This window comes from Notamacropus eugenii, chromosome 5, assembly GCF_028372415.1.
Source record: "Notamacropus eugenii isolate mMacEug1 chromosome 5, mMacEug1.pri_v2, whole genome shotgun sequence".
NCBI lineage: Eukaryota > Metazoa > Chordata > Mammalia > Diprotodontia > Macropodidae > Notamacropus > Notamacropus eugenii.
In genome coordinates this window covers 152,133,858-152,159,360 of record NC_092876.1, presented here as the reverse complement: position 1 = coordinate 152,159,360, position 25,503 = coordinate 152,133,858, and the positions used below count along the sequence as shown (strand labels likewise).

The 25,503-nt window shown below is 38.3% G+C and overlaps 1 protein-coding gene across 4 annotated transcripts in view; it reads right to left on the bottom strand.

The window, feature by feature from the left end:
- The window catches only part of PDGFD (platelet derived growth factor D), a 322,482-nt gene that overhangs the window by 24,366 nt on the left and 272,613 nt on the right, over nucleotides 1-25,503 (bottom strand). For 2 of the 4 annotated variants that reach the window (XM_072611232.1, XM_072611233.1), the window contains exons 4-5: nucleotides 25,196-25,258; nucleotides 20,219-20,417 (exon numbers count right to left, since the gene is read on the bottom strand). In XM_072611232.1, coding sequence (XP_072467333.1) covers nucleotides 20,219-20,417; nucleotides 25,196-25,258 — 262 coding nt within the window. The remainder of the gene's footprint in view (nucleotides 1-20,218; nucleotides 20,418-25,195; nucleotides 25,259-25,503) is intronic. The other 2 variants (XM_072611235.1, XM_072611236.1) reach the window with 1 other exon arrangement.

Here is a 25,503-nt window from a genome sequence, read left to right as displayed (position 1 = left end):
GTAAAAGATGGATTGGGCTCAGGTAAGGTAGTGATGAGAAAATCTGCTGGGCAGCAATAGTCTAGGAAAGTGGTAATGGGAACTTGTATTAACAGAATACTAGTGGGTCTTGACAGATACTATGGCAGTAGAATGAATAAACAGAAATTGATAACCATTTGGATGGATAAAGTTTTCTTGGCAGAGTTACTGGAGTGGTTTGCCATTTACTTAGAGATGAGGAAACAGAGACAAACAGTGTTAAGTGACTTGCCCAGGGTCACACAGCTATTAAATATCTGAGGCTGGATTTGAACTGACTGAGAGAGATGAGTCTGTCTGACTCAAAGTATCTATTGCATCACTTAGCTGCCCAACTACAACAATAGTACTTAGAGAGCACTTTAAGGTTTGCAAAATGCTTTACATAAGTTATCTCATTTTATGAGTGAGAAGATGGTACCACTCACAGAAACAATAAACTCAGAAAGAAGAGCAGGTATAAGAAGGAAATATAATGATCTTGGCTTTAGAGATATTTAGTGTGAAATAGCAGTGGGATATCCAGTGGAGATGTCCATTGGGAGCCCAGAAAAGAGATTGAGGGTTGATACACAGAGTTAGAAATCAATTGTGTAGAGGTAACCACTGAAACCATAGGAGTAAATTAAATTTCCAAGGGAGAAGAGAGAATATTTTATAGGGCATATGATCTGGGGCACATTGTAACATAAACCATACCAGTTTGATATATTTTTAATTCAGGTGAGTTGTATAAAATTGGCTGACAGGCAAAAGCCCTAGTTTGACCTAATCCTATGATGCTAAGCCTTTCTAAGGTCATAGGATACCAGATGACTCCAGTGATAGCCTTTGTGTGAGTAATTATTAGAAGCAGATGAAGGGATATGAAAATGAAAGAAGCAGCCATGATATTAGAAGATGCATGGCTTTAAAAAATAAAAGAAATTATGAATGGAAGAAATGTTTCTAAAATACCGGTTCCCTTGCCAGACAGAATATTTATGTAAAATAAAGCAATATCTTTGCATATGAGAGGGATATAAATGATTTTTACGTGAATCATGGATAAACCATTTCAACTCCTAAGGCTTAGTTTTCTTGTTTTTAAAATAAAGGGTGGGACTGGCCTAGCTGTTGCTTGAGGTCCTTTCCAACTCTGAATTCTATTGTCCCATGAACATGTGGAGAGAAGGAAAGAGAACTGAGGATAGAACACAGAGGCATATCCACCCACATAAAGAGACAGAGGAAGAACAGTTAGAGAGGTAGGAGGAGAGTTGGAATAGCATGCTGTCCCATGTTAAGAGAAGAGAGTACATTGAGGAGTAGACAAGCAAGTGTCCAATGCTTCAGCAGGGTCAAGGAAAGTAAAGACTCATTCAAGGCTTCCTCAGTCCATGATGACCTTTGGGACAACAGTTTGACCAGGGGCAGAAACAAGATTCAAAGAGGTTGAGCATAGAAGGTAGCAAGGAAATGGAGGTATCAGGTAAAAATCACATTTTCAAGATGTTTAACAGTGAAGGGAATGAGAGAGGTTGGACAGTAGCTGGATGAAGTGAAAAGGTCAGAAGAAAGCTTTTTTAAAATTTTCTTTAAGGAATTAAGGAGACATGGCATGTATTAAGCACATGAGCAAGTCCTGGTGCATAGGGTGAACCTTGAAAGGCAAAAGATAGTGTTCATGACATCTGCTACAAGGTCCTGGAAGAGATGGAAAGATAAGAGGATTACAGATAGAAGGACTGATTTGAACACATAATTGGGATGCCTCTTGTTGAGACAGGTGCAAAAGAGGAAAATGGGTGATAAAGCTTGGGAAGAATAAGAGAGAAGCTGAGGGAGTTTCTGTTGAATGGTGAGGATTGGGAGCTGTTACTTTTGGTGACCGCATCAACAATGTATCACATAGTCTAGTTCAATCGGTATAGGAAGGGGTATCCCCTCTAAAATGATTTAGTAAAGTCAGTAAGCATTTATTAAGTACCTACTGTGTTACAGACACTCAAAACTTTAGGGATATAAAGAAAGGTGAAAACAGACTTTGCCCTCAAGAAATTCACAATTTAGTATGGAAAACAATATGTACACATGAGCATCTCTAGAATGAACACTGATTTGAGTCAAAGAACCTGATCTTAAGTAAGTCACTAAACTTCCCTATGGCTTAGTTTCCTCATCTATAGAATGAGAAGGTTGGATTATTTCACAAAGCTATCTTATTAGCTCTCATGTTTTCAATTATTATCTCTTTGCAGATGACTTTCAGATCTTCTTTTTCTACCCTAACCTCTCTTGGGGCAGCTAGACCGTGCAGTGGATAGAGTGCCAGGCCTCAAGTCAGGAAGAGTCATCTTCCTGAGTTCAATTCTGGCTCCAGAGTGTGACCCTGGGCAAGTCACTTGGCATCCTTGTTTGCCTCAGTACCTCATCTGTAGGATGAGCTGGAGAAGGAAATAGCAAATCACACTAATATCTTTATCAAGAAAACCCCAGATAGGGTCACAAAGAGTTGGACATGACTAGAAATGGCTGAAGAACAATTACCTCTCTCCTGACCTCCAGTCTCACACCTCCAACATACTATTAGACATCTTGAATTGGATGTCATAATAGACATTTTGAACTCAATATGTCCAAGTCTAAACTCACATTGCCAACCTCCTCTAGGAAGTTTTCTTCTTCCAAATTTTTGTATTACTGTTGTATTACACCATTCTTCCAATCATTCAGGCTTGTTATTATTTAGATGTCATCCTGGATGTCTCACTCTTTCTCACTCTCTATGTCTAATAATCCAATTGGGGTCGAGTTCTCTTGTTTCTACCTCCTTTTCATACTTTTCCCCACTGTAATGGGAACTAAAAATCTCCTCTCTCCCATTAATAGGCTTCAGGTGCTGCTATTAAGGGAAGCTTGATTAGGGGAGGCTTGTTTCCCACTAAGACCCACACCTTTGCTGATTACTAATGAGGCACTGGGTCATGAGGGGCTGTGCCCTCTGGCTCTGAAAAGAGTATATATACTCTGAGGGTAGTTTTTGCTTTGGGGCTTAATTTTTGAAAGAAGGTTCATGTGCCAGATGAGACTCTGGACAGTCATTTTAAAAAGCCCCATAGCTTTGAAAATCCAGATATTGGTGTTTCTCTCTGGTAATGATGTATGCATTGCCAAAGGTCAGACAATTGGAAGCCTTGTCTGTTGCTCCTTCTTGTATTTTTCTCTGTTAATGTATGTGTTTGATTAAAGTGATTGCTGACCCCTCAAAAGTTGATTTCATTTTAGAAAGGCAGATTAAGAACCTGTGCACCAGGCTGTCCTGGTTGTCAAGAAGCTTATTGTTACACCCACCCTCCTTCAGACCCACATCACTGCGTGCCTAACCTATCTTAATAGACTGTGAGTTGGGCTCCCTGTCCTAAATCCCTCCATATTCAAATTCATCCTTTGTTCAAGTGTCAAAGTGATCTTTTTCTAAAATACAAGTCAGACTCTATCACCTAGTCAATAAACTCCAGTGGCTCAATATCACTTTTGGGCTCAACTATAAAATCTTCTGTTTGATTTTTGAAGCCCTTCATGATTTGCCCCCTTTCTATCTTCCTCTACTTATTCCTCTCTACAAGCTCTGTGGTCAGGTGACACTAGCCTTCTTCCTGTTCCTTATACATGACACTTCATCTGATTGCAAGCATCTGCCCTAATTGCCCTCTATTATACCTAGCATGCTCTTCCACCTCATATTCCCCTTCAAGTATCAGTTAAAGTCTTACCTCTGCAAGAAGCCTTTCCCAGTCCTTTATATTAGCACCTTCTCTCTGAGATCATCCCCAATCTATCCTGTCTATATCTTGATCCTACATGTTTGTTTTCATGTTGTCTCTTTCATTAGATTGTGAACAACTTGAGATCAGGGACTGCCTTTTGTATTCCTTTGTACTTGACACAATTTCTGGCATATAAAAGGTGCTTAAAAATGACAGAAGGATTGAATCACTTAGAAGTTTCTTCCAACCTCTAAATACATGGACCTGTGATTGCCAGCAAGTGATCCTCCTCTGTCTGAACACTTAAATGGTGATGGGGAGTCTAACCTCTTCCCAACGTAGCTTATTCAAAGTAGGAGATATCTAATTCTGTTTCTATATTAACCTCAAAGTTCCTGGTGCCAAATTATTATATACAGATAAACAAGTCAAAGAACTATATGGGCACTTTGCCCTGTACATGCCCTTCACTATGTAAAAAAGAAAAAGTCCATGAAATTCCTAAGTCTTGAGGGTACTTAGAAAAAAAAAATTCTGATTTAGAAAAGTTTTATGATAACATTTACAGACTTAGAGATTGGAGGGACCTTAATAATCATCTAGTCCAGTCCCTTTATTTTAAAAATAAGAAAATGGAGCGCAAAAGCGGTTAAATGAATTACCCAGAGTCATACAGGCTGACAGTGTATTTGAACCCAGATCTTCTGACTCTAAACCAGGTGCTCTTTTCCCTTTACCTATTCACTCACTCAATTCAACAAGCACTTATTAACCTATCATTGTTGTTCAGTTATTTCAGTTGTGTCTGACTTTTCATGACTTCCTATGAGGTCTTCTTGGCAAAGATACTGGAGTGGTTTGCCATTTCCTTCTCCAGTTCATTTGACAGATGAGGAAACTGAGGCAAACAGGGTTAAATGACTTGAATACTTAGAGGATCACACAGCTTGTAAGTGTCTGAGGCTGAATTTGAATTCAGGTCTTCTTGACTCCAGCCCAGGTGCTCTATCCACTGCCATTTAGCTGCCTCTATCAAATAATTACTCTGTACTAATTGCTGTGAATTCAAAGACAGAAGTGAAATAATTCTTGACCTTTCATACTAATGGTGGATGTTTTCATCCAAGTATACAGAAAATATCTCCAAAGCGAATATAAGGTAGTTTGGAGAGAGAGGGTACCACCAACTGGGGAGAAGGCTTTATGAAAATGGAACTTGAGCCAAGTCTTGAAAGTGACCAGGGATTCTAAGAGGTCCAGGTAAGAGGGTACATTCCATCCACAGGGAACATTCAGTACAAAGACACAGAGCTGTGGGAAGGTAAGTGGGCTAGCATGTCTAGAATGCAGAGTGAGAAGAAGAAGGTAAAGTATAGGAAAGGCAGGGAGGGGCAGATTGTGGAGAGTCTGAAATCACACAGAAGAGTTAATTTTTGATCCCAGAGACAATAGAGAACCACTGGGAGGGACTATGGTCTGATCAGATTTGCCTTTCAGGAAAATCACTTTGGCAAATGTGTGGAGGTTGGATTGGAGTTGGGAGAACTCCAAGGAAGGCAGATCAAACAGATCTTGCAGGTGTCTTTTCTGAGGCAATGAAGACCTGAACTAAGCTGGTGACTGAACTGAGAGCTAGAATTGAAGCTACAATGAAAGGTTCCTACTACTCTGAGGCATGAATTACCCATTTCTATTCCTTCCCTAGGTTTCTGCCCCTGAATCTACAACTGGTGTCTTGGAAATAGGATTTATTATGCCCAGTGTGGCCTTGGAAGTCCAAATGTGATAGGAGAGAGGAGGTGAGTTTGTCCCTGTTGTGTGTCATCTCTAAGACAGTGATTCTGGAGTTCCTTTCTGTGTGGATGGGAAAAATAAATAAACAGAAAGCAAACAAAAAAGCCCAGGTATTATTTCACAGGGCTAGCAAGAGAGAAATGTGGTGACTATCTAGCTTTTCGAGCACATTTTTAAAGGCTTTTGCTAATGGATTAATGTATGTGGGTTGTTTTATTTTTTTTTTCAAATGATGAATCATCAGTTCGTTGTGAAAGACTTTTTAACAAATTGCCACCTCAGGTTGAAAATGGAAAAACATTTATTGCCAGCTTCAGTGTTAATTCTGTAACTCAAGCAAACAGCTTTGCCAAGCTATTCTCAAAATTATGCCTTATCAGTCCACCTTCACTGTGACGGTCCTCTCATCAATCTTCAGTCTGTCTACCTTTTCTTTCCTTTGCTGTTGCTACTGGCTTGTTCATGAGTGCCCAATTAAATTTCTTCATGGCCTTAAAAATATTCAGTAATCATTCCTAAAAGCTATCTTCAGCCTTTGAAGACTTTGGAAGACACCTCACCAACTTCTTTATAAAATGCTGAGCTCAGTAGCAGCCTGTTGCTGCTCAGTTGCAATTATCTGCTAGGTAACTGGATATTACCTGATGAAGATGAAGCAAAAATAAATAAATAAAAAGGTCAGCTTAGGGAGCACAGTAGTACAAAATATTGTGACAATTAAGGATATGCCTTCTAAAATTGTTTGGATTTCAACAGCTGGAAGGAGGGGATGTTGATAAAAACATGACTTGATTTCAGAAATCTTTTCTCCTTGAACTCTAGCCCACAAACTTTTACTGTGGTCATAAAAATTGATCTGAGGTAGCTATTCAAAAACACAAATTGACTGTTCCCTATGTGCAAAGTACTAGATGTACTCATACCTGCACAAGTCAGCATGTATAATTAGATTATGTAATACACGCGTATAGATGTGCATGAAAACACACACACATACTCACACAGCAACCTCACATTTTGAGTGCTCTGTAACCACTAGTTTATCTATACTTTCAAAGAGAGAATGGAAGATCTGAATAAATATAGGATTTTCTCATAAGGCAGCTGAAGTTTACCAGACTTTTTATCTAGATTCAACATAATTATGCACATATGGTTTATTTATCTGTATGGACATGAAAATCTCACTATTCAGATCAGATTTCCCATACTCTAAATGAGCACATATTAGCAAAAAATGTATGTATCTTACTTTGATTTGGAAATTCTGATGAAAACAATTATGGTATTAGTAAGAGCTAATCACTACAAAGAGGTACACATAAAGGTTTGCAAAGTGCTTGATGCACATTATTATGATGGTTTTTGTAGCATCTAATTAGGAAAATATGGAGACAAAAAATGTTGGAATAAACTAAATTTTATGATGATCTTGTGCTGGTTTAATTTTTAAAGGGGGGATGAATGTTTTTCATTTCAACAGAGGATGGTAATTTCTTGGTGTTCAGAAGGCAGAGCAAGGGAGGAATTCAACAAATAGATAGTCAATAAGCATTGATGACATACCTCAGAACTGAAGAGATTTCATTAAAACCAGAGATGATGGGCTCTCTTTCTCTTAAAAGCTTTTAAAGGAACGGAGAAGCTCCTAATACGTATCAGAAGGCAATGATTATCTGTTTGTTTAGCCTAATTTAATGAGACTTACTTGGCACAGCACCATGCAGACATACACACGTGGTGACCCAGATCCTCTCATCAAGGCAAACTACTACCTGGTTTTCTTTTCTTTTGTTCATATTTCTATCCCCAGGGATCAGTACAGGGTCTGGAACACAGCAGACATTTACTAAATGTTTACTGACTGACTGACTATGCACCTGACTAAGGTAGCCATGTTCATCCTGAGTCTACTAGGGCTCCACTGAGTAAATTAATAGTACCTTGAGGATTAACAAGGAAATGAACATGGGAAAAGTAAGACACATTTTCATTTTTTAACTGGAATAACTGCTAAAAAATACACATTAATTAATTGGAGACCTTTAAGACTGCCTGTTTTCCCCAGTATAGAACTGTCTTCTTATCTATTTGAATTGGAATTATAATCCCTAAATAATAGGAAGAAATTTAATTATGAGAGTGGAGCTACAACACCCAATAAGTATACCGTTTTCCTATCAAAGAATCTGGGAAATATTAGGAAAGTTTGGGAATTAGAGGGGAAAAAAACGAACCAAAGATATTTCCTCCCCCTCCAATGTTTTCTTTAAAAATTTTATGTGTAAACAGTCACTACAGGATAAATAACATTGTTTTTTTTAACACTTCCTGGCTCAGGGGGTAAATTGGATTCTGGATAATCACAAATCACACTGAGTTCCATAAACAGTGTTCAGGGGCAGATTTTTAAAGAGTGCCTGAAAGATTTTGTGTAAATAATCTCATATAGAAATTTAATGTTTAGCAATACTTTCTGATACTTTAAAACACACACACATACACACACACACAGAGAAGATATAAAGAAAGGTAGTGTGATAGAGTGAAAAGAACACTAACTGTGGTTGGAAATCTGCCTCAGACACTTACTATGTGATTATGGGTAAATCACCCAAAATTCTGTGACTCAGTTTATCTATAAAATGAGAATGATAATACCTGTAGGTCTTGCCTCACAGGTTATTTTCAATATTAAATGAGATAATGGATATTAAGTGTTTTGAAAATAAAGTTCAATTAAAATGTCTTCTATTTTTATTAATAATAAATTCACTGAATATATGGCTATTTAAAATTATATTGCTTTTTAAATATGGCAATTTGTGGCTTATTAAGGATTACTCTCAAACTTTCTAGGAGAAGGATGTAGACACTGATAAAAATAGATTGACTCTGGCCACATTACCTTGAGAAACTTAGTTTCTGTAGGATTTCTCCCTAAACATGTGCTGCTGTTTAGTTGTTTCAGTCATGTCTTACTCTTTGTGACTCCATTTGGGGTTTTCCTAACAAAGATACTGGAGTGATTTGTCATTTCCTTCTCCAGCTCATTTTACAGATGAGGAACTGAGGCAGACAGGATTAAGTGACTTGCCCAGAGTCACCCAGCTATTTGAGGCCAGATTTAAATGCAGAAAAATGAGTCTTCCTCAGCATTCTATTCACTGTCACCTAGCTTCCCCAAATAACTATGGTATTGCTAACGGAAAATGTAGTTTTTTTTAATATGCTACCTTCATATGGTGCATTCATTCATTCAAACCACTAAGTAGGTACTGAATACCTATTAGTATGCTAAATACTATGAGGGATTTTTTTTCAGGGAGAGTGATGTCTGGGCCTGCAATTTCAATGTTTTAAGTGAAAAAGCTATCAGTGATCAGTAACTACTTTCTAACTTAAAAGCCAAAGGCAGGACTTGATGCTTCTTAACTCTGAGGCTTGCTTTCTTTCCACCGTGCCATGTTTCCTCTCATTGTGGAAAGCACAGAGATGAATTAAGACACAGACCCTGAACCTAGGAAGGTTGTCTTCTTGAAGAAGTACGGTGTACATGCAAGCATAATATAAGGCAGAGTATAATAATAAGTGGTATTAGAGAAACGCTATCAGGGTCTATTGGAGAGAAAGAGATTACATATGTCTGGGAAGAAAGGGTAATCTTAATGGGAAAGAAAATGGGACGCCTTCCAATACAGGTGGGATATCAAAAAACCAAGATGAAACAGAGGGCATTCTAATTAGGGGAATAGCACTAGCAAAAGCACAGAGGTAGAAAGGTAAATATGCTACAGGAATGGTCTAGTGTGGCTGAAAACCAGTCTACTGGTAGCAGATGGGTAGAAGAAGTAAAAGCCAGAAAAACAGAACAGGATAAGATTTGTCTACTGATACTGAGGTGGGATAGAAGTTAAGGAATTTAGCTGCAATTTAGCAGATGATAGGGAAGCACTGAATATTTTTGAGAAGGGGAATGATGTGATCAGAGGTTTTATTTGATTATTCTGGCAGTAGTTTGTAGGATGGATCGGAGGGGTGAGACTGTAAGTGGAGAGGTCAGTTAGAAAGCTAATGCCATATTCTAAATAAAAGACAATTATGACCTAGACCTGGGTGGTTCTTCTAAAGGCAGACAAGGAGGCACATGTTTTATTTGATCTGTTTAAATAAATTTCTCAATTGGAGGAAAAGAGAATATGGAAATTAAGAGAAATTATAGGAGAACTGGACAATTTTCAAAAAAAAAAGAGAGCTCCTTCTCTACAGTCTGTCCCTTCTCCGGTTCTTCCTTCACACAGATGTTAAAACAATTCACAGTCCTGACTGTGTTATTCCCCTGCTTAACAAATTTTAAGGGCTATAGAAAAAATACAAATGAAAAAAGCTATGGAATAAAATATAAATTCTTTAGTTTGGCAGTTAAGACCTATCATCTGGTTCCAGCCTACCTTCCCAGGCTTGTTTTATTTCCTGGAATCAAATACAAGCTTCCTTTCATATATTAGCTAAATTCCAGCTAACTTCGCCTCCTTGCTGTTCCCAAATATGTGACATTCCATCTCCCACCATCGGCAATTCCCACTTTGCACAGGCTATCCCCCCATGCCTGCCGTGCACCCCTTCCTCACCTCCACTTAGAATCCATAACTTCCTTCAAAGCTCAGCTCAAGTTCCACTTTCCATAGCAGATCTTTCCTCATACCACCAGCTACTAGTGCCTGCCCACAGAAATTACACTGTGTTTACTTTCTATAACTTTTATGTACACTTGTATGTATAAGCTACTTCAGGGCAGAAGCTATTCCATTTTTGTCTTTAGTGCCCAATAAATGCTTGTTGATTGATTAATGCCCCTGCATTCCACTCTGACTAGGTTAATTAGCTGTTTTCTAACCTTGCTCCATCCTTGGCATGGAAATGATCATACCCATGTCTTGAATGTATTCATTTTTATTCAATAAATATTCATTAATTATCTATAAGAAACAATTCACTGTGCTTGATGCTGGGCATTAAAAAACAAACAAAAACACTGATAAATATTGTATCTATTTTTTTCCTTCAAGACACATATCCAAAGAGTGTTATTCTTTGTCCTTTTTCTAAAAGGACAATGACATTATCAGGGTGACTGGACTTAAGTGAGGCAGAGCCATGCAAACTCATAACCTCACTTGAAGAGAATATTTGTCAGGACTAAAAGTCAGGAAGGTCTGAGTCTGCATTCTGCCCTAGACACTTACTAGCTCTATGACTCCGGGCAAATTAACCTATTTCAGCCTCAGTCTCCTCACTTGTAAAATGGGATAACAATACTGAGTTCACAGATAAAAAGAAAATAAAGAACAAAGAAAAAATATGTAAAGCACTTTGCAAAATCATAAAACCCTATATAAAGCTAGCTAGAATTGTTATTTACAATAATAAAAATAATAATAATGATTTTCATTTGTTTTCCATGTTTTGTTTTTTTTGAACAAAATACAAACTCTGGTCAGGCATTTATGCTGTATATAATCTAGCTTCTGTCTACCTTTCCTAATAATTTCTTATTGTTCTCGCTTACACACTTCATTCCAGCCAACTGGCCTGTTATGCATCCCCCGACGTCAGTATTTCATGTCTTGGCTTCATGTGTCCACATTATTCGCTATATCTGAAATCCTCTCCTTTTCCCCTTTACCTCTTGGAAACTTTTTCCAAGGCTCAGGTCAAACATCTATCACCTCTGAGACAAAGCTTTTCCTGATCGCTCCAGTTGTCAGTGCTCCCTTCTGCCTCAAAGTGCCTTATATTTGTTTCTGTATTTGCATCTTGAAGCCTTTATAAACTCCCTGAGGGCAGGGACCATTTTACATTTGGTCTTTGAATCCTCAGAACTTAGCATAGTGTCATGTATTCAGTCAATAAATAAGCATTTATTAGGTGCTGACTTTGTGCCAGGTACTGGGTTTAGTACTAGGGATACAAAGTCCCTCCCTTGAAGGAACTTACATTCTAAGAGAAGAGACAACATGAGAATGACTAGGTACATATAAAACATATAAAGATTATATGAATGTAATTTGAAAGGGGAAGGAAATAGCAGGTATGGGGATAGAAATGACCTCTGGAGAAAGTGAGATAGAAGCTGTATTATGAAGTAAGCAAAGGAAACTAAGAGGTTGTCAGGGGCCAGAGTATTCTGAATATAGGGGACAAATGACTAGAGTGAAGGAAAAAAGATGGACAATGCAGTGTACTGTGAAAGGAACAAAGTATAGACCAGTTTAGGTGGATCATAGAATTCATTGATTGGATCAAGGTGCAAGGAGAAGAGAAGGGTAGGAAGGGAACCGGTTATTGCAAAAGAAAAGAACTTTTATTTGATCTTGAAGGTAATAAGGAGTCATGGAGGGGAATGACATAGTGAGATTTATGCTTTAGAAAAATCATCTTGGCAGCTGAGTGAATTGGAGTGGAGATCGTCGAGGCAGGAAGCATCTAATAAAAAAACCTAACGTGTTAGGCTCTGTGCTAAGCTCTGGGGGTACAAAAAGAGGCAAAAGAGAGTCCCTGCCCTCAAGGACCTTCTAATCTAATGAGAGAGACATCATGCAAACAAATATATACAAAACAAGCTAGATGCAGGGTAAAGAGGAATGATTTAATAGAGGAAAGGCATTAGAATTAAAAGGGGTTGGAGAAGGCTTCCAGTAAAAGACAGAATTTTAGTTAGCACTTAAAGGAAGCCAAAGAGGTCAGCAGGAGGAGGGCTTCATGCATGAGGGACAGCCAGAGAAAACCAGTCAAATGGATATTGCAATTGCCTACGTGAGAGTGAATGAGGGTTTGGTCAAGGGCGTACAAAGAGGAGAGAAGGAGATGAAAATGAGAGATACTGTGACAGTAGAAGCAGAAAGATTTGGCCATGGATTGCACATGGTAGATTCCCAAATCTTTGTTATACTATATACTATAAATGGTTCACTTCGGTTCACCCTCTCCTTTCCTCCCACTCTCTGACTCTCTATTTCGGACAATGTGGTCCGAATGTGGCATGGAAAGAACATTGATACAATTTTAGAAAGACCTGGCCTCTGCCATGTTTTAGTTGTGAACCATAGCCTCTCTGAGCCTCAGTTTTTCCATCTGAAAATGGAGATAATAACCTACTTCATGGGTCTGTGGAAATAATGAATTGAAATAAAATATTGTACACAGTATAATGTACTTAGTAACTGTAGCACTCTAAAAATGTCTGTTTTTACTGTTATTAAACCTATTCCTGGTTCTTTTATATCCTCACTGAATACAAATGTTAATCTCTTTGATGTATATATGTATTCTTGTTATTAAGGCAGAAAAATCAAGGCTCTTATGTGTCAGTTTGAGTCCACAGGTGGTTCTGTGTCCCTGGAATGATAAACAATTAAATCAAGGGTATTTATATAAATTTGGAAACTGTAGAGGTTTGCCAGGATTAAATCAAATGGCGAAAATTTGCCTTCAGGCAATTCTAAACAAGAGATTAGGAGACAGAATGAAAGCCAACTGAAAGAGGGATTGTGTTTATATGGTCACAAACAACCAGGATGTCATCCTGACTTTTTTGGCAAGATCATCCCAGTAACTGAACGTGCAGTTTTAGAGAAGACTTCTAATTGAAATTCTCCATTTGGACATGTACCAAAGCAGAACCACTAGTTATTTGCCAATATCTATCCCAGAATCCATGGTAGGTGAATCATGAGAATAACATTTTTTAGAATCTGAAGAGGACCAGTAACATCTGAAGGATGCTTAAAAGCTCAAATATTATCCTTTTTGGGGGGCACATCTTAACTCATTAATTGAAAGAGAAAAAAGGAGATTAACAGATGAGCATTTGGTTGCTGTTTTGTCATTTTTTCAGTCACGTCTGATTCTTCATGACCCTATTTTGGAATTTTCTTGGCAAAGATATGTTGAAGTGGTTTGACATTTGCTTCTCCAGCTCATTTTACAGGTAAAGAAACTGAGGCAAACAGGGTTAAGTGACTTGTCCAGAGTCACACAGTTAGTGCCTAAGGCTAGATTTGAACTCAGGTCCTTCTGACTCCAGGTCCACTATCTAGTTGCCCTAATGAGATTAATTTTTTCTCTCATTATTACTGAATAATTATTTAGTAATTGTTATTGAGTAAAATATTTATTAAAATTTAATCCTTTGATCAATTTCCACTTTTCAAAAATACGTATGTACACACACATAAACATGTATATATTCTTTTTTATGAGCATAAATTATGACTATTTCCACAGAGCATAGATTGAAGGAACTGGGATTGTTTTGTTTGAAGAATATTAGGCAGGGAGGTATGATTTGATGTATGTTGTTGTTTTCCAGTTGTTTTGGTTGAGTCCAACTCTTTGTGACCCTATTTAGGGTTATCTTGACAAAGATACTGAAGTGGTTTGCCATTGCCATCTCCAGCTCATTTTATACCTGAGGAAACTGAGGCAAATAGGGTTAAGTGCCTTACCCAGGGTCACACAGCTAGTAAGGGTCTGAGACTAGGTTTAAACTCAGGAGGATGAGCATTCCTGACTTGGGGCTTGGGACTCTATCTAGTGCATCATTTAATTGTCCTTGATTAAGGTGTATAGAAAACTTGTTGTTGTGTTTGTCCTTCGTTTCTGAAGAAGACCATGACATTAGAGAAATGATGACATGACTTGCACTTGACTTATTTTGAGTGAGGGAGTGCTATGCAAGGTTACCAGTCTCACTTTCTCCTTCTGAGAGGATCTGGATCCTCTGGATCCAGTGACCCAATATTCATCTGGATGAAAACTATCAGACTAAAGAAGGAAGAAGGAAAGAAGGAAGAAATAGGAGCAATGGGTAGAAGCAGGAAAAAGGCAAATTTAATCTTGTTAGAGGGAAATATAAACAAACAAATATCCCAAAGCTGAATAGACTGCTTCAAGACTCCCTCAGTGGAGGTCATTAAGCAAAGTGTGTGTGTGTGTGTGTGTGTGTGTGTGTGTGTGTGTGTGTGTGTGTGTGTGTGATAATCATTTATGTAGTGTCTACCTACTATGTGGTCTCCTACTAGGTGGTAGGTGCTTTAGAAATAGTACCACATTTAATTCTATCAGCAACCCTCTGTAGTAGGCAGCATTATTATCCCCAGTTTACAGTTGAGGAAACTGAGGCAAGCAAGAGGTTAAGTGACTTGCTTGGGATCACATAGCTAGTAAGTTTCTGAGACCAAGTTTGACCTCAGGCTGTACTAATTCAAGGTCCAGCCCTTTTACCTACTGAGGCACATGACTGCCCACCTTGAATGCTTGTCAGATATATTGTAGAAGGGATTCTCATTCAGGTCTGAGCTAGACAAGACAGCATTTGAGGCTGCTCCTTCCTATTCTGCATGGGGCTTTCATTAAATAATTTTTAGTATTTATGAGTAGGGAAGTGTAATGTTAATGAGAGTTAAAGATCTTCCCCATCCATTAATGGGAAATTTGATTAGGGGAGATTTGTTTTGTAGGAAGGTTCACACCTTTTGTTAATTTCTAATAAGGCACTGGTTCTCAAGGGTCATGATGTCCTTTGACTCTGAAAGGTGTATATATTCTCTGAGGTGAGGTTTTATTTGGGGGCTTATTCATTGCAAGTGTTTGTTTGGCCAGACGAGAATCTGGGTAGTCGCTAAGGAGCTCCCCGGCTTTGAAAACCCAGGTGCTGGTGTTTTTCTCTTTGGTAACGTATGTATGGTATGTATGAAATGGTCAGACAGCTGGACCTGTCTGTTGATCTGTGATGTGTGTATTGCTTATGGTCAGACAGGTGGAAGCCCTGTTGGTCTTTATTTCTCTGTTTATATTTTCTCTGAAGTTCAGGGTGCTGACTTTTTCCCCTGAACTAAGTGAATGATATATGTGCTTGATTAAAGTAGATTGTTGACCCATCAAAAGTTGCTTTTCCTTTTAGAAAAGCAGATCTAAGAACCTGTACAGCAGGCCCTCCTGTGTATGCCAGGGTACTTGCTGATACAGGAAGGGTTGTAGACTATATTCCCTTAAACAATTACATTGGTTAAGACGCTGGAAGACATAGTCCATGGCTTTTTACTCTTACACCTTTGATATCTTTCTAATAGTTCAAAAACCACAAGAAATGCTCCTCCCCCTTTACCTATCACCTCAGAGAGATGGTAGGACTTGGCAAAAAGGAATGTTTCTTTAAGAAAGTGAGGTTGGTGATTTTGCACAGCCCTCCCTCACTCAAAACAATGTCAAGTGCAAGTCATGTCATCATTTCTCTGATGTCATGGTCTTTTTTGAAAACAAAGGATGAACACAACAATAACAAAGTCTTTCTCCTTAGCAAGGCATGAGATCCCACCCCATCTCTTCCAACTGATTGCTCCATCATCCTCACTTTATTACCTATCTTTGGTCTTTCCCTGTCTATTAGCACCTTCCTCAATGCCTAAAACATGCTCCATGTTTTCCTTATCCTCAAAAAGCTCTCACTTGATCCTTCCACTCTTGCTATCATCCTCTATCTCTTCTGCCTTTTGTGACTAAACTCAACAAAAAGGCCATCTACAATCTATGCTTTTATTTTCTCTCCTTTCACTATCTTCTTCATCTCTTACAATCTAACTTCTGACCTCATCATTCCCTGAAAACTGCCCTCTTCAAAGTTGATTGCCAAATCTCTTGATTGCCAAAATCAATGACCTTTTCTCAGTCCTCATTCTCTTCAACTTGTCTATAGCCTTTAACATTACTGAGCACCCTTTTCTCCCTGATACTCTCCTGTTTCTCCAACCTGAGTGTTTCTTTTCAGTCTCCTTTCCTAGATCCACATCTAGGTCAGAACCTTTAACCATGGGTGTTCCACAAGCTTCTGTTCAGGCCTCTTCTTTTTTCCCTGTATACTATTTCATTTGGTAATCTCATTAACTCACAAGGATTTAATTGCTATCTCTATGACAATGATTCTAAAATTCATCTATCCTGTCCCAAACTCTCTGCTGAATTCCAATCTTGCATCTCCAGCTTCCTTTCAGACATGCTGACCTGGATGTCCATTAGATATCTTAATTGTACAAAATCACAAAAATTATCTTTCTCCTTTACCTCTCCTCTCCACTTACCTTTCTCATTACCATGGAGGGCAACACCATCCTCCCAGTCTCTCAGGTTTACGACTTAGATGTCATCCTTCAGTCCTTACTATTTTTCATCTTTTACAGCCAATCTGTTGCCAAAGTCTGTCAATTTCACCTCTGCAACATTTCTCAAATATGTCCCCTTCTCTCCTCTGATACTCCTACCACTCTGGTTCAAGCCTTCCTCATCTCATACCTTCACCATTGCAATAGCCTGCTATTAGGTCTGTCTACCTCAGGTCTCTCCTTACTCCAATCCATCCTCCATTTATCCGCCAAAGTCATTTTCCTAAAACACAGGTCTGATCATGTCATTCTCTTACTCAATAAAATCCAGTAGCTTCCTATCACCTCTAGGATCAAATATCTATTTGGTGTTCAATACCCTTCATAACTTAGCCTCCTCTTACTTTTCCAGTCTCCTTATATCATGTCATGTACATTTTTGTTTGCATGTTGTCCCCTCCATTAGACTGTGAACTCCTTGAAGGTAAGAACTGTCTTTTTCCTCTATATATATCCCTAACACTTAGCATTGTGCTTAGTATATAGCTAGCATTTAATTAATGTTTACTGACTGACCATCTGAGCCTCTGTGTGAGTGTGCCCTGCTGATGACTCAGTTTGATTTTACTCCTTTCTGATCACTGCTTCAGGTATCTGCATTATTTTCTGATAGAAGAGCCTATCCACAGCCTTAGGGCTGCTGTGTTTCCTCATACTACCAGTCAGCCCTGAGCTCCTTCTTTTTCCAGTCTCTTGTCTCAAGTAGTAAACCCAGTCAGGAGTAGAAATGAATAGTTACATTTAAACCCAAAATGGCCAGAGAATCAACGTGCTACCTGAGGATAGTTTTGTGTTTTCAGGAACACTAGAGAGGAAGCGTGGCACAGTTGGCAGGGGGCTAGCCTTGAAATCAGGAGTACCTGACTCTGTTCCAGGTTGTGCCCCTGATACCTCCTGACCATGTTACCTTAGGCAAGTCATTCAATCTCAGTGCCCCTAAACAACTCTCTAAATTACCAAAAAGAGATCAGAGTTTACAGAGTTTTCCCAAACTAATGAAATCACAAGGCTGGATCAAAAAATAAAGAAAAGTAACAATCCTACATATAAGAGGAAACAATTTTCTCACTATATGTGACATGACCTTTTTCAAAAAATACTAGGCTCCCTATTGGGATCAAAGATAACCTCCTTTCCCTCTTGGATAATTAGTCCCTTCAATGCCTGCCCCCTTCCAACCTTTCAAGTCTTTTTACACTTGACACCCTTCTACATATGCTGTAATTCAGCCGCATTGATCTACCATCCATCCCTGTCGTGGGAAACTCCAACTCCCACTTCCATCCCTTTTCACTCACTGTGTTCTGTTCCTAGAAGGAACTCTCCTCCATTTCACTCCTTGAAATCTCTGACTTTTTTTTGAAAACCCACCCCTAGAGCCCTCTTCTTCATGAAATACTTCCTATTTCTCCCAGCTGCTAGGGCCCTAACTCTTCAAATCACATTGCCTTCCTTCTATATCTTCTCTACATAGATATATGTGTACATACTGTCTCCTCCATTAGAATGTAAAGTCCTTTAAGGCAGAGACTTTTTCACTGTATTCTCAACATTAGCACTGTGCCTTAAGTGTGATAATCTACTAAATATTTAATAAGTACTTGTTGAATGATTATTATATAAGTTCCATGAGGACTTCTTTTCCATCTCTCCTGGTGCTCATCATGGGCCTCTGTATACAACAGATACTTAATACCTTTTTGAATTATTAAATTGCTATGTACGTCAACCAGCCTCAGCAGCATTCCTTTTCTAGAAGACTCTGTATGACAAACCTTATTAATATTGGGAAACAGAAAACAGAACCTAGGAGTCCTTAATTTGTTCCATGGGTGCTACTCAAGTAGTGTTTTCCCATTAACATGAGAGGCAGCATAATACAGTGGAAGAATACTGGGTTTGGAGTCAAATGATCTGATTTCCAGTCTTAACCCTGTTGCTATCTGTGTGACTTTGGGAAAGTCCTAAATTAGAAAGTGAAGGAGTTGGAGTAGATATTGCCTAAGGTCCTTTCGAGTTCTAAATTAAATTTTCTGGGCTTTCACTCTTGACCTCAGTTTCCTCATCTATAAAAGGAGACAGTTGTATTTGTTGATCAATGATATCCCTTTCATCTCTGTACCTATTTATTGTTTTTGGAATTAAACCATCAGAGAGATAGTCTAACACATAATGATCTGAATTAAAAGGAGTGGATGTTTTAAACTTGGGAGGTGGAGAGAAGGTTTTGTGCATGTTGTACCAAGAGGGAAATGACATGGGTACAAATGAAACATGGGAAAGAATCTATCCTTGGGTCTATCATGGAAACAAACAGCATGGGAGAGTGCAGGTGTCATGCAATAAAATTGATATTTGTTTTAAAAGTGTACATTCATCATCACTAATATACTAATGCTATTGCTAGCTAAATCTTCATCGCTTTTCCTAAATCCTTGAAAATCCATTTATGTTCCTGTCTAACCAAAGGGACATAAGGTCACACAACATAACTGGGGGTAGCAAAAGAAGAAATAATGGAGAGAGAATTCTACTCTTGCAGACAAGAGATGCCTCTTCTTGTTCCTAGCAGGTAGCTTGATACTCTTGAGCAGGTCTTGGTCTCTTTGTATCTCACTTTCCCCATTTGTTCTTCCATCTCCTGACTCCATGCCTTTGCATTGACCATCCCTTGTATCTGGGGTACTGTCCCTCCTCACCTTCACCTTTTGGAGGTCTTGGCTCTCTAAGACTCAGCTCAAGTACCAGTTCTACATGAAACCTTTTCTGATTCCCCTTTTTCCTCTCCATACTCCCAGAGGCTAGTGTCCTCTCTCCCCAGACTACCTTATATTCACTTCATATATATTTTTTCTATATATATATATATATATATATATATATATATATATATATATATATATATATATATATATATATATATATATATATATATATATAGGAACATACTACCACACATATTATAATGTAAATTCTTAGAGAGCAAGTATTATTTCACTTTTAATTTTGTTCTAAGCATTTAGCTTGGTGCCAGGCCCATAGTAGGCCCTTAACAAATATCTGTTAATTCATTGATTGACCTATAAAAATAAGGATAATAATCTCTTGCCTGCTTGAAAGAAGGGAGTTGGAACAGATAGTTTCTTGATATCTACCCTTCGCAGCTTTTGGATTTATGGCCAATCTAGAATTGACTTTGGTCTTCCTTGGGAATACTAACTTGTCCTTACACATGCAAAACTGTTTAGAATGAAGACAGAAACTTCATTTTAAGTCTCTAACATATAATCATTAAACCAGGCAGATACTTATCAGCTATTTGAGGTAATATAAGTGCATTAATGAACTTTATAGTCTACTACCACTAAAATGATCAACTCCTTATTAAGCAAATGAACAATTCTGATAAAGAAATCCCAAGTGATTATTTCTTACCTTTGGATTTCCTGTCATAGTAAGATCTGCCTCGATATTGAGGGGTATCCATATACAGATTTTCAAGATCTTCCTGCCAGGTTTCTGGATTAAAGTGCTTGAGCAGGTCTTCCACGGTGTCAAATCCAGCTACTGTCTGATCGAGAGCATCTGCTGTGAGCGTGGGATCGGTCACTGATGGAGAGTGATAGGATACCCCCTAAGAGTGACATACAACTCAGTGTACTCAGGGAAAAAAAATGCCACACCTATGAAACACAACAGTCATTTAGTAATGGTAATTTTTTTCAAAATAGTTGCTCAAAATGGGATGGGTGCATACAGAATTCCAGTGTTACCAGGCCATGCCACACTAAAAGGCAAGTGCCATTGCCCCACTCCAATATCAAATAAAACCACATGATATGCACTCAATCAATCTTTTGCAAATATAAAGTTAAAGAAAACCTTTCAAAAAGTGAAATCATCCTGTTTTTTCAACTTGTGGCCAATTACAGGAATACAGTCATTCAGATGGAAATAACCAAATCACTTGGTATGTTTCTTTCATAAAGCTAATTTGATAGTTAACCATAAAACTCATTCAAAACTCTTATGTGTCTACACAAGGTACCGGTGATTAATCAACATGCTGATGCCCTATTTTGCCCTTCTTTAGTCCTCTCGATGTCACCACTGACCCCGTTCAGGGAGAAAGGGAAGAAGACCACCTTTTTGATGAGTCTTTAATTATTAAAGTGATGATTGAGCTAGTGCATATACACCTTGCAAAAGCTTATTGTTCACTAAAGTCTATTTTCCTTAATTAGGAAATGGCTAATTAGCAGTGGCATCAGCTCTTTTGATGAACGTGAAAAAATCACATGGGAAACTAATTAAAGGAAAAGTATTGTGATTTGCTAATGATCATGACTAAAACATCTTTGGGAAGATATGGAGTGACTCCAAAGGATAAGATAATGTTGGCCACCTAAAAGAGAGGAGGTTTTCTGGTTCCAAATTCATTCCTATTAAGTTTCCAAAGGCTCCCTTCATTAACCCTTGTCCAATCCAGAGGCAAATGAACCGTGGCTCCAATGACTATGTAAAAATTTATGACCCACTAAAGAGAAATGGAGAGCATGGATCCTCAGCTGAGTTTCAAATGTGCTCAAAGGAACTGCCAAGCCAATACAATCCCCCCAAGGACAAATAGCTCCTATCATTAAGGAGAAAGAACATTATTAATTAAAATTAAATGAAAACTTGCCTCCCTCAAACAAAATTTCCGTGCCTTATGAGAGAAACATCATGTATTACAAAGGAGAAGCAGGAATGCCCATGTCTACATTTATATTTTTAATTAACATTTATATCCTTTTATTTTCTAAGTTCCTTCAAGTGAGATAGGAGTTTCCATTGCCACCATTAGAAGACTTGGTTGGGGTGGGGGGAGGGAATCATGATCACTGTGTTCAAATATTTGAATGGCTCTTGTGTAAAGGAAGGACTAGCCTTGTTCCAATGAGCACTAATGGACTGAACCAAGAGCAAAGAGTAGAAGTTAAACAGAGGTAAATTTAGCTTGATGTCAGGGGGAAGAAATTCTGAACATTTAAAGCTGTCCAAAAGTGGTATGGAATGCCTAGAGAGGTGGTATATAGCCTCTCCTTGGAAGTTTTCAAGTAGAGGCTGGATGATCATGCTAGGTATGGGTGGGACTAGACAGTGCTTGAGGTTACTTCCACCTTTCCATAATTCTGTGATCTGAAAAAATAGAGGATGAGGAGATGCTTGCTGACTGGTGTTAGATAATCCTTTAGTCCGGGCCTTAACTGGAGGGAGGTGGTAGTGATTTGAAGCACTCTGGTCTATCTCTGACAGTATCATCATTATGTTATCATGACTTGGTTCCTCAGGAAGCAAAAACTGGCTTGTTCAAATAGGAGAGTGGATATGTCCTGCCTTGTGTTCTTCTGTCTGAGTTGGAGTCCAGCGCTGAGATTCACTAGAAGTAACTGCACCCCTTTCTTTATTTATGTCACTGTTCTAGTGGCTCCAAAGAGTTCTAACAATCTCTTTTCAGGGTTGTATAGCATAAAGTAAAGGATTAGCCGTCACCTCAAGAATTTCAGTTGAATTAACATGGATCATTGTGGAGTAACAACTAATTTTTTATCCTTGGTTTAAATTAGTCCTGGATGATATACACCCAAAGAATAACTCACTCTTTTGCCAGAGATCAATGCTAATATTTTGCATGTGATTATAATTCTGTAGGCAAGTTCCATCATTTGTTTATTCTTCTCAGCAGCCATATTTGGAATTGTAATGTAGAGAGAGAAATTAGTGGAGTGAGGTCAAGTCATAGTGAAATGAAGGCTGGAATGAATACTTAATTACTTTTGCGCCACTTAAGTGGTTAATTCGGACAATTCAATATAATGCAAAAAAAGAGCATTGTGTTAATTTGATTCCAAAATATCTATATGTCCCCAATTAAGCAGATAATTTACAATCTTCATTTAATATTTGTTGTGAAGTCTGAGGCACAGAAAAATCAAAGGTAACCGAACCAAAGTGGGCACACAGTCATCTGTAAAAGCTTTGGAAACCATTTTAGATTTGTAGCATTTTGAGGGGAGGAAAGAAGGAAGAAAAAGGAAATAATACAATTTATTTCCTTTCAAAATGTAAACAGACACATCCAGCAACAAATTCAAATAGACAGAAAAGCTTGTGATAATTTTTCAAAAAGAATAGTATAATTTTTGAATTTGTTTCTGAAGACTACTAGATTATGTTCGTAGCATGGAAATTTTCAGAAGAACAAAACTGAATTTCTCAAATTCATTATCATGAATTGCACTCGAGTGCCTATTCTATGTGACTGACCCAGGAATTGTCCCAAATAAATGAAAGGATCACTTGTCAAAGCTATATTGCCTTACTCTCAAGACCCCTACCACCAGGGCCTTATTTCAAGGAATTAATTGTTACCTAAAAAGAAAAGTTTTATGAAGAAAAGATGAGAGAACTTTCTTTGCCAGCCTGGGGTCTTATCTCAGACTGATACCCAAACTAGCAGTGCTTGCATTGGATACAGGCATAGACAACCCCCAAATCTTTCAGAAGATAAGTTTTACTCTTATGTGCAGATTCCTGGGAAGAAGAGAATCTCTCCAGAGAACCTAGTTCTATCCTCACTCCCTGAAGGTTCATCTAATGTTTAGAAAATTCTGTCCTTAGGAACTAGGTCTACCAGAGGACTCTGAACTGTTACGTATGAATAATCCCTGATGCCCATACAGACTATCAAGACCTAGATAAAGCAACAAGTTAAATGAAGCTCTCTCTGGTGCTACAACTGCCCCAATTCAAGTTTATCGTACTTGCTCAGGATCACACTATCCCTAGAGTGCTCCTGCTCACTCTTGTTCTACCAGTCACAGGACTTGCGATGATTCTAGTGTATCAGACTTAGCTTCCTGCTTAATGTAACTGTCAGTCTGCTTCCATCCCTTTAGAACCCATCAGAACTCATACATAGGGTCAGTTAATGTTCATCTGCACTCTCAGACCTCTTTCAAGCTCTGGGGCCAATATGGATTTTAGATGGAGGAAGAAAATCTAGTCCCTGGGTCAATGGTTTGGGAATTAAACATCATTGTTATTGAGTTTTAATAACTGGGTTCTTGTCTTGTTCCAAGTATTCTTTACCAGTTAATTCCCTAATATCATCCCTCAACAGGCTGCCGCAACATTCAGCAAATCACACCATTAGATTTCTAATGCAAACTACATTTATCTGGATTTCACCATCGTTGCTGAGCTTTGTCTGAATACATATCCAACCTTGGTGGAGAGACTAAGGACTCTCACTTCAGGGGTTGACCAATTCTTCTGCTGACGGAGCTCCAGTTTTAGCAGCTTGGTTCTTTGTTCCTATTATGATTTCTTGCTGAGTTTAGCCTGCCTAACTCAGGCTTCTGCCTAGCCCTGTACTACTATCTATATGAACTGTAGCCTCCCAGTTGCTATGTTCATAACATAGAAATTTTCAGAATAGCAAAATTGAATTTCTCAAATTCATAATCATGAATTAGACTCAAGTGCCTAGTCTGTGTGACTCACCTAAGAACTGCCCCAAGTAAATGAAAGGATCACAACCTACATCTTTCTAAAAACTTCTGCTACATAAAGTACAATAGGGAAGTTCCTTGAAAGAGTAAATGTCACCAAGTCACCTCTCACCAATTCCATACATGTCCAGCATCATGACCTGCCTAGGGCATCCCTGATCTTTTACTTTTTTAAAAATATACTATTTCCAAGTATTACAAGTAAGGTTGTTTGGAGCCAGAAGTCTATGCTTTCAGTATTGGACACATAAGGAGACAGAAGACCAAGATAATGTTAAATTTGGAGAATAAGAAAGGTAGCATAATACATATTACAACAGGGCTACATATTACAATAGCATGCTATATGGTAAGTTGTGTACCATTTCTCTGTTAAATGAAAAAAAGCTTAATTTTTAATTAAGTTATCCTACTACAAATATGTGGATTTTTTCAAGTCTTAGGGAAAAAAAAAAACCTTATAATTACGTAAAAGTTAAGAATTTCGCTTGGCTCTCTCTAACACATTGCAAAATTTCTCATTTGAGCACAGACCATATAACTTTGTATTTTGATATGTCTGGAGAGTTCTTTTGTTGGCAGGTTCTACTTTGAAACTGACAAATACTTTTGCCATTGGCCATCGCATGCTTTTACAAAGGCTGCTTGCATTTCTTAAAACATTTCCGAAAAAAGAAAAAAAAAAGCGCTCTGGTCACAAGCTAATGTAACTGGAATGATATGGGAGAATACACCCTGCTTCAAACTCTGGCTTTTGGTTAAACCAGCATTACTTCTTACAGCTGAAGCTGTATGGGAACTGACCTTGACTATTCCATCAATTTTTTACCCTGAATCCCAGTAATGAAATACTTACTGAGAGGGAGCTTGTGACTGACTCCCAGTTGGTCTCTGAGGCTGCTGGGGGTTGGAAATCATCCTAGGAGGCAAAGAAACGCCCACATAAGTCAGTCAAGGCTGTATTTTATTCATTCTATCATGTTTCAACACAATTCAGTCTTTGGCAACTTTTTCCAATTAAGTGATAATAAGAGTAGAGGGTTTTCATTCTTGCATAACATTATCAGTTGCCTTTCAAAGATTTTCTCTAGGTTCCTTACAAGGACAAGATGAGCAGGCAGACAGCCAAGTTACCAGTTAGGCATCACACAGAACTGAAGACTG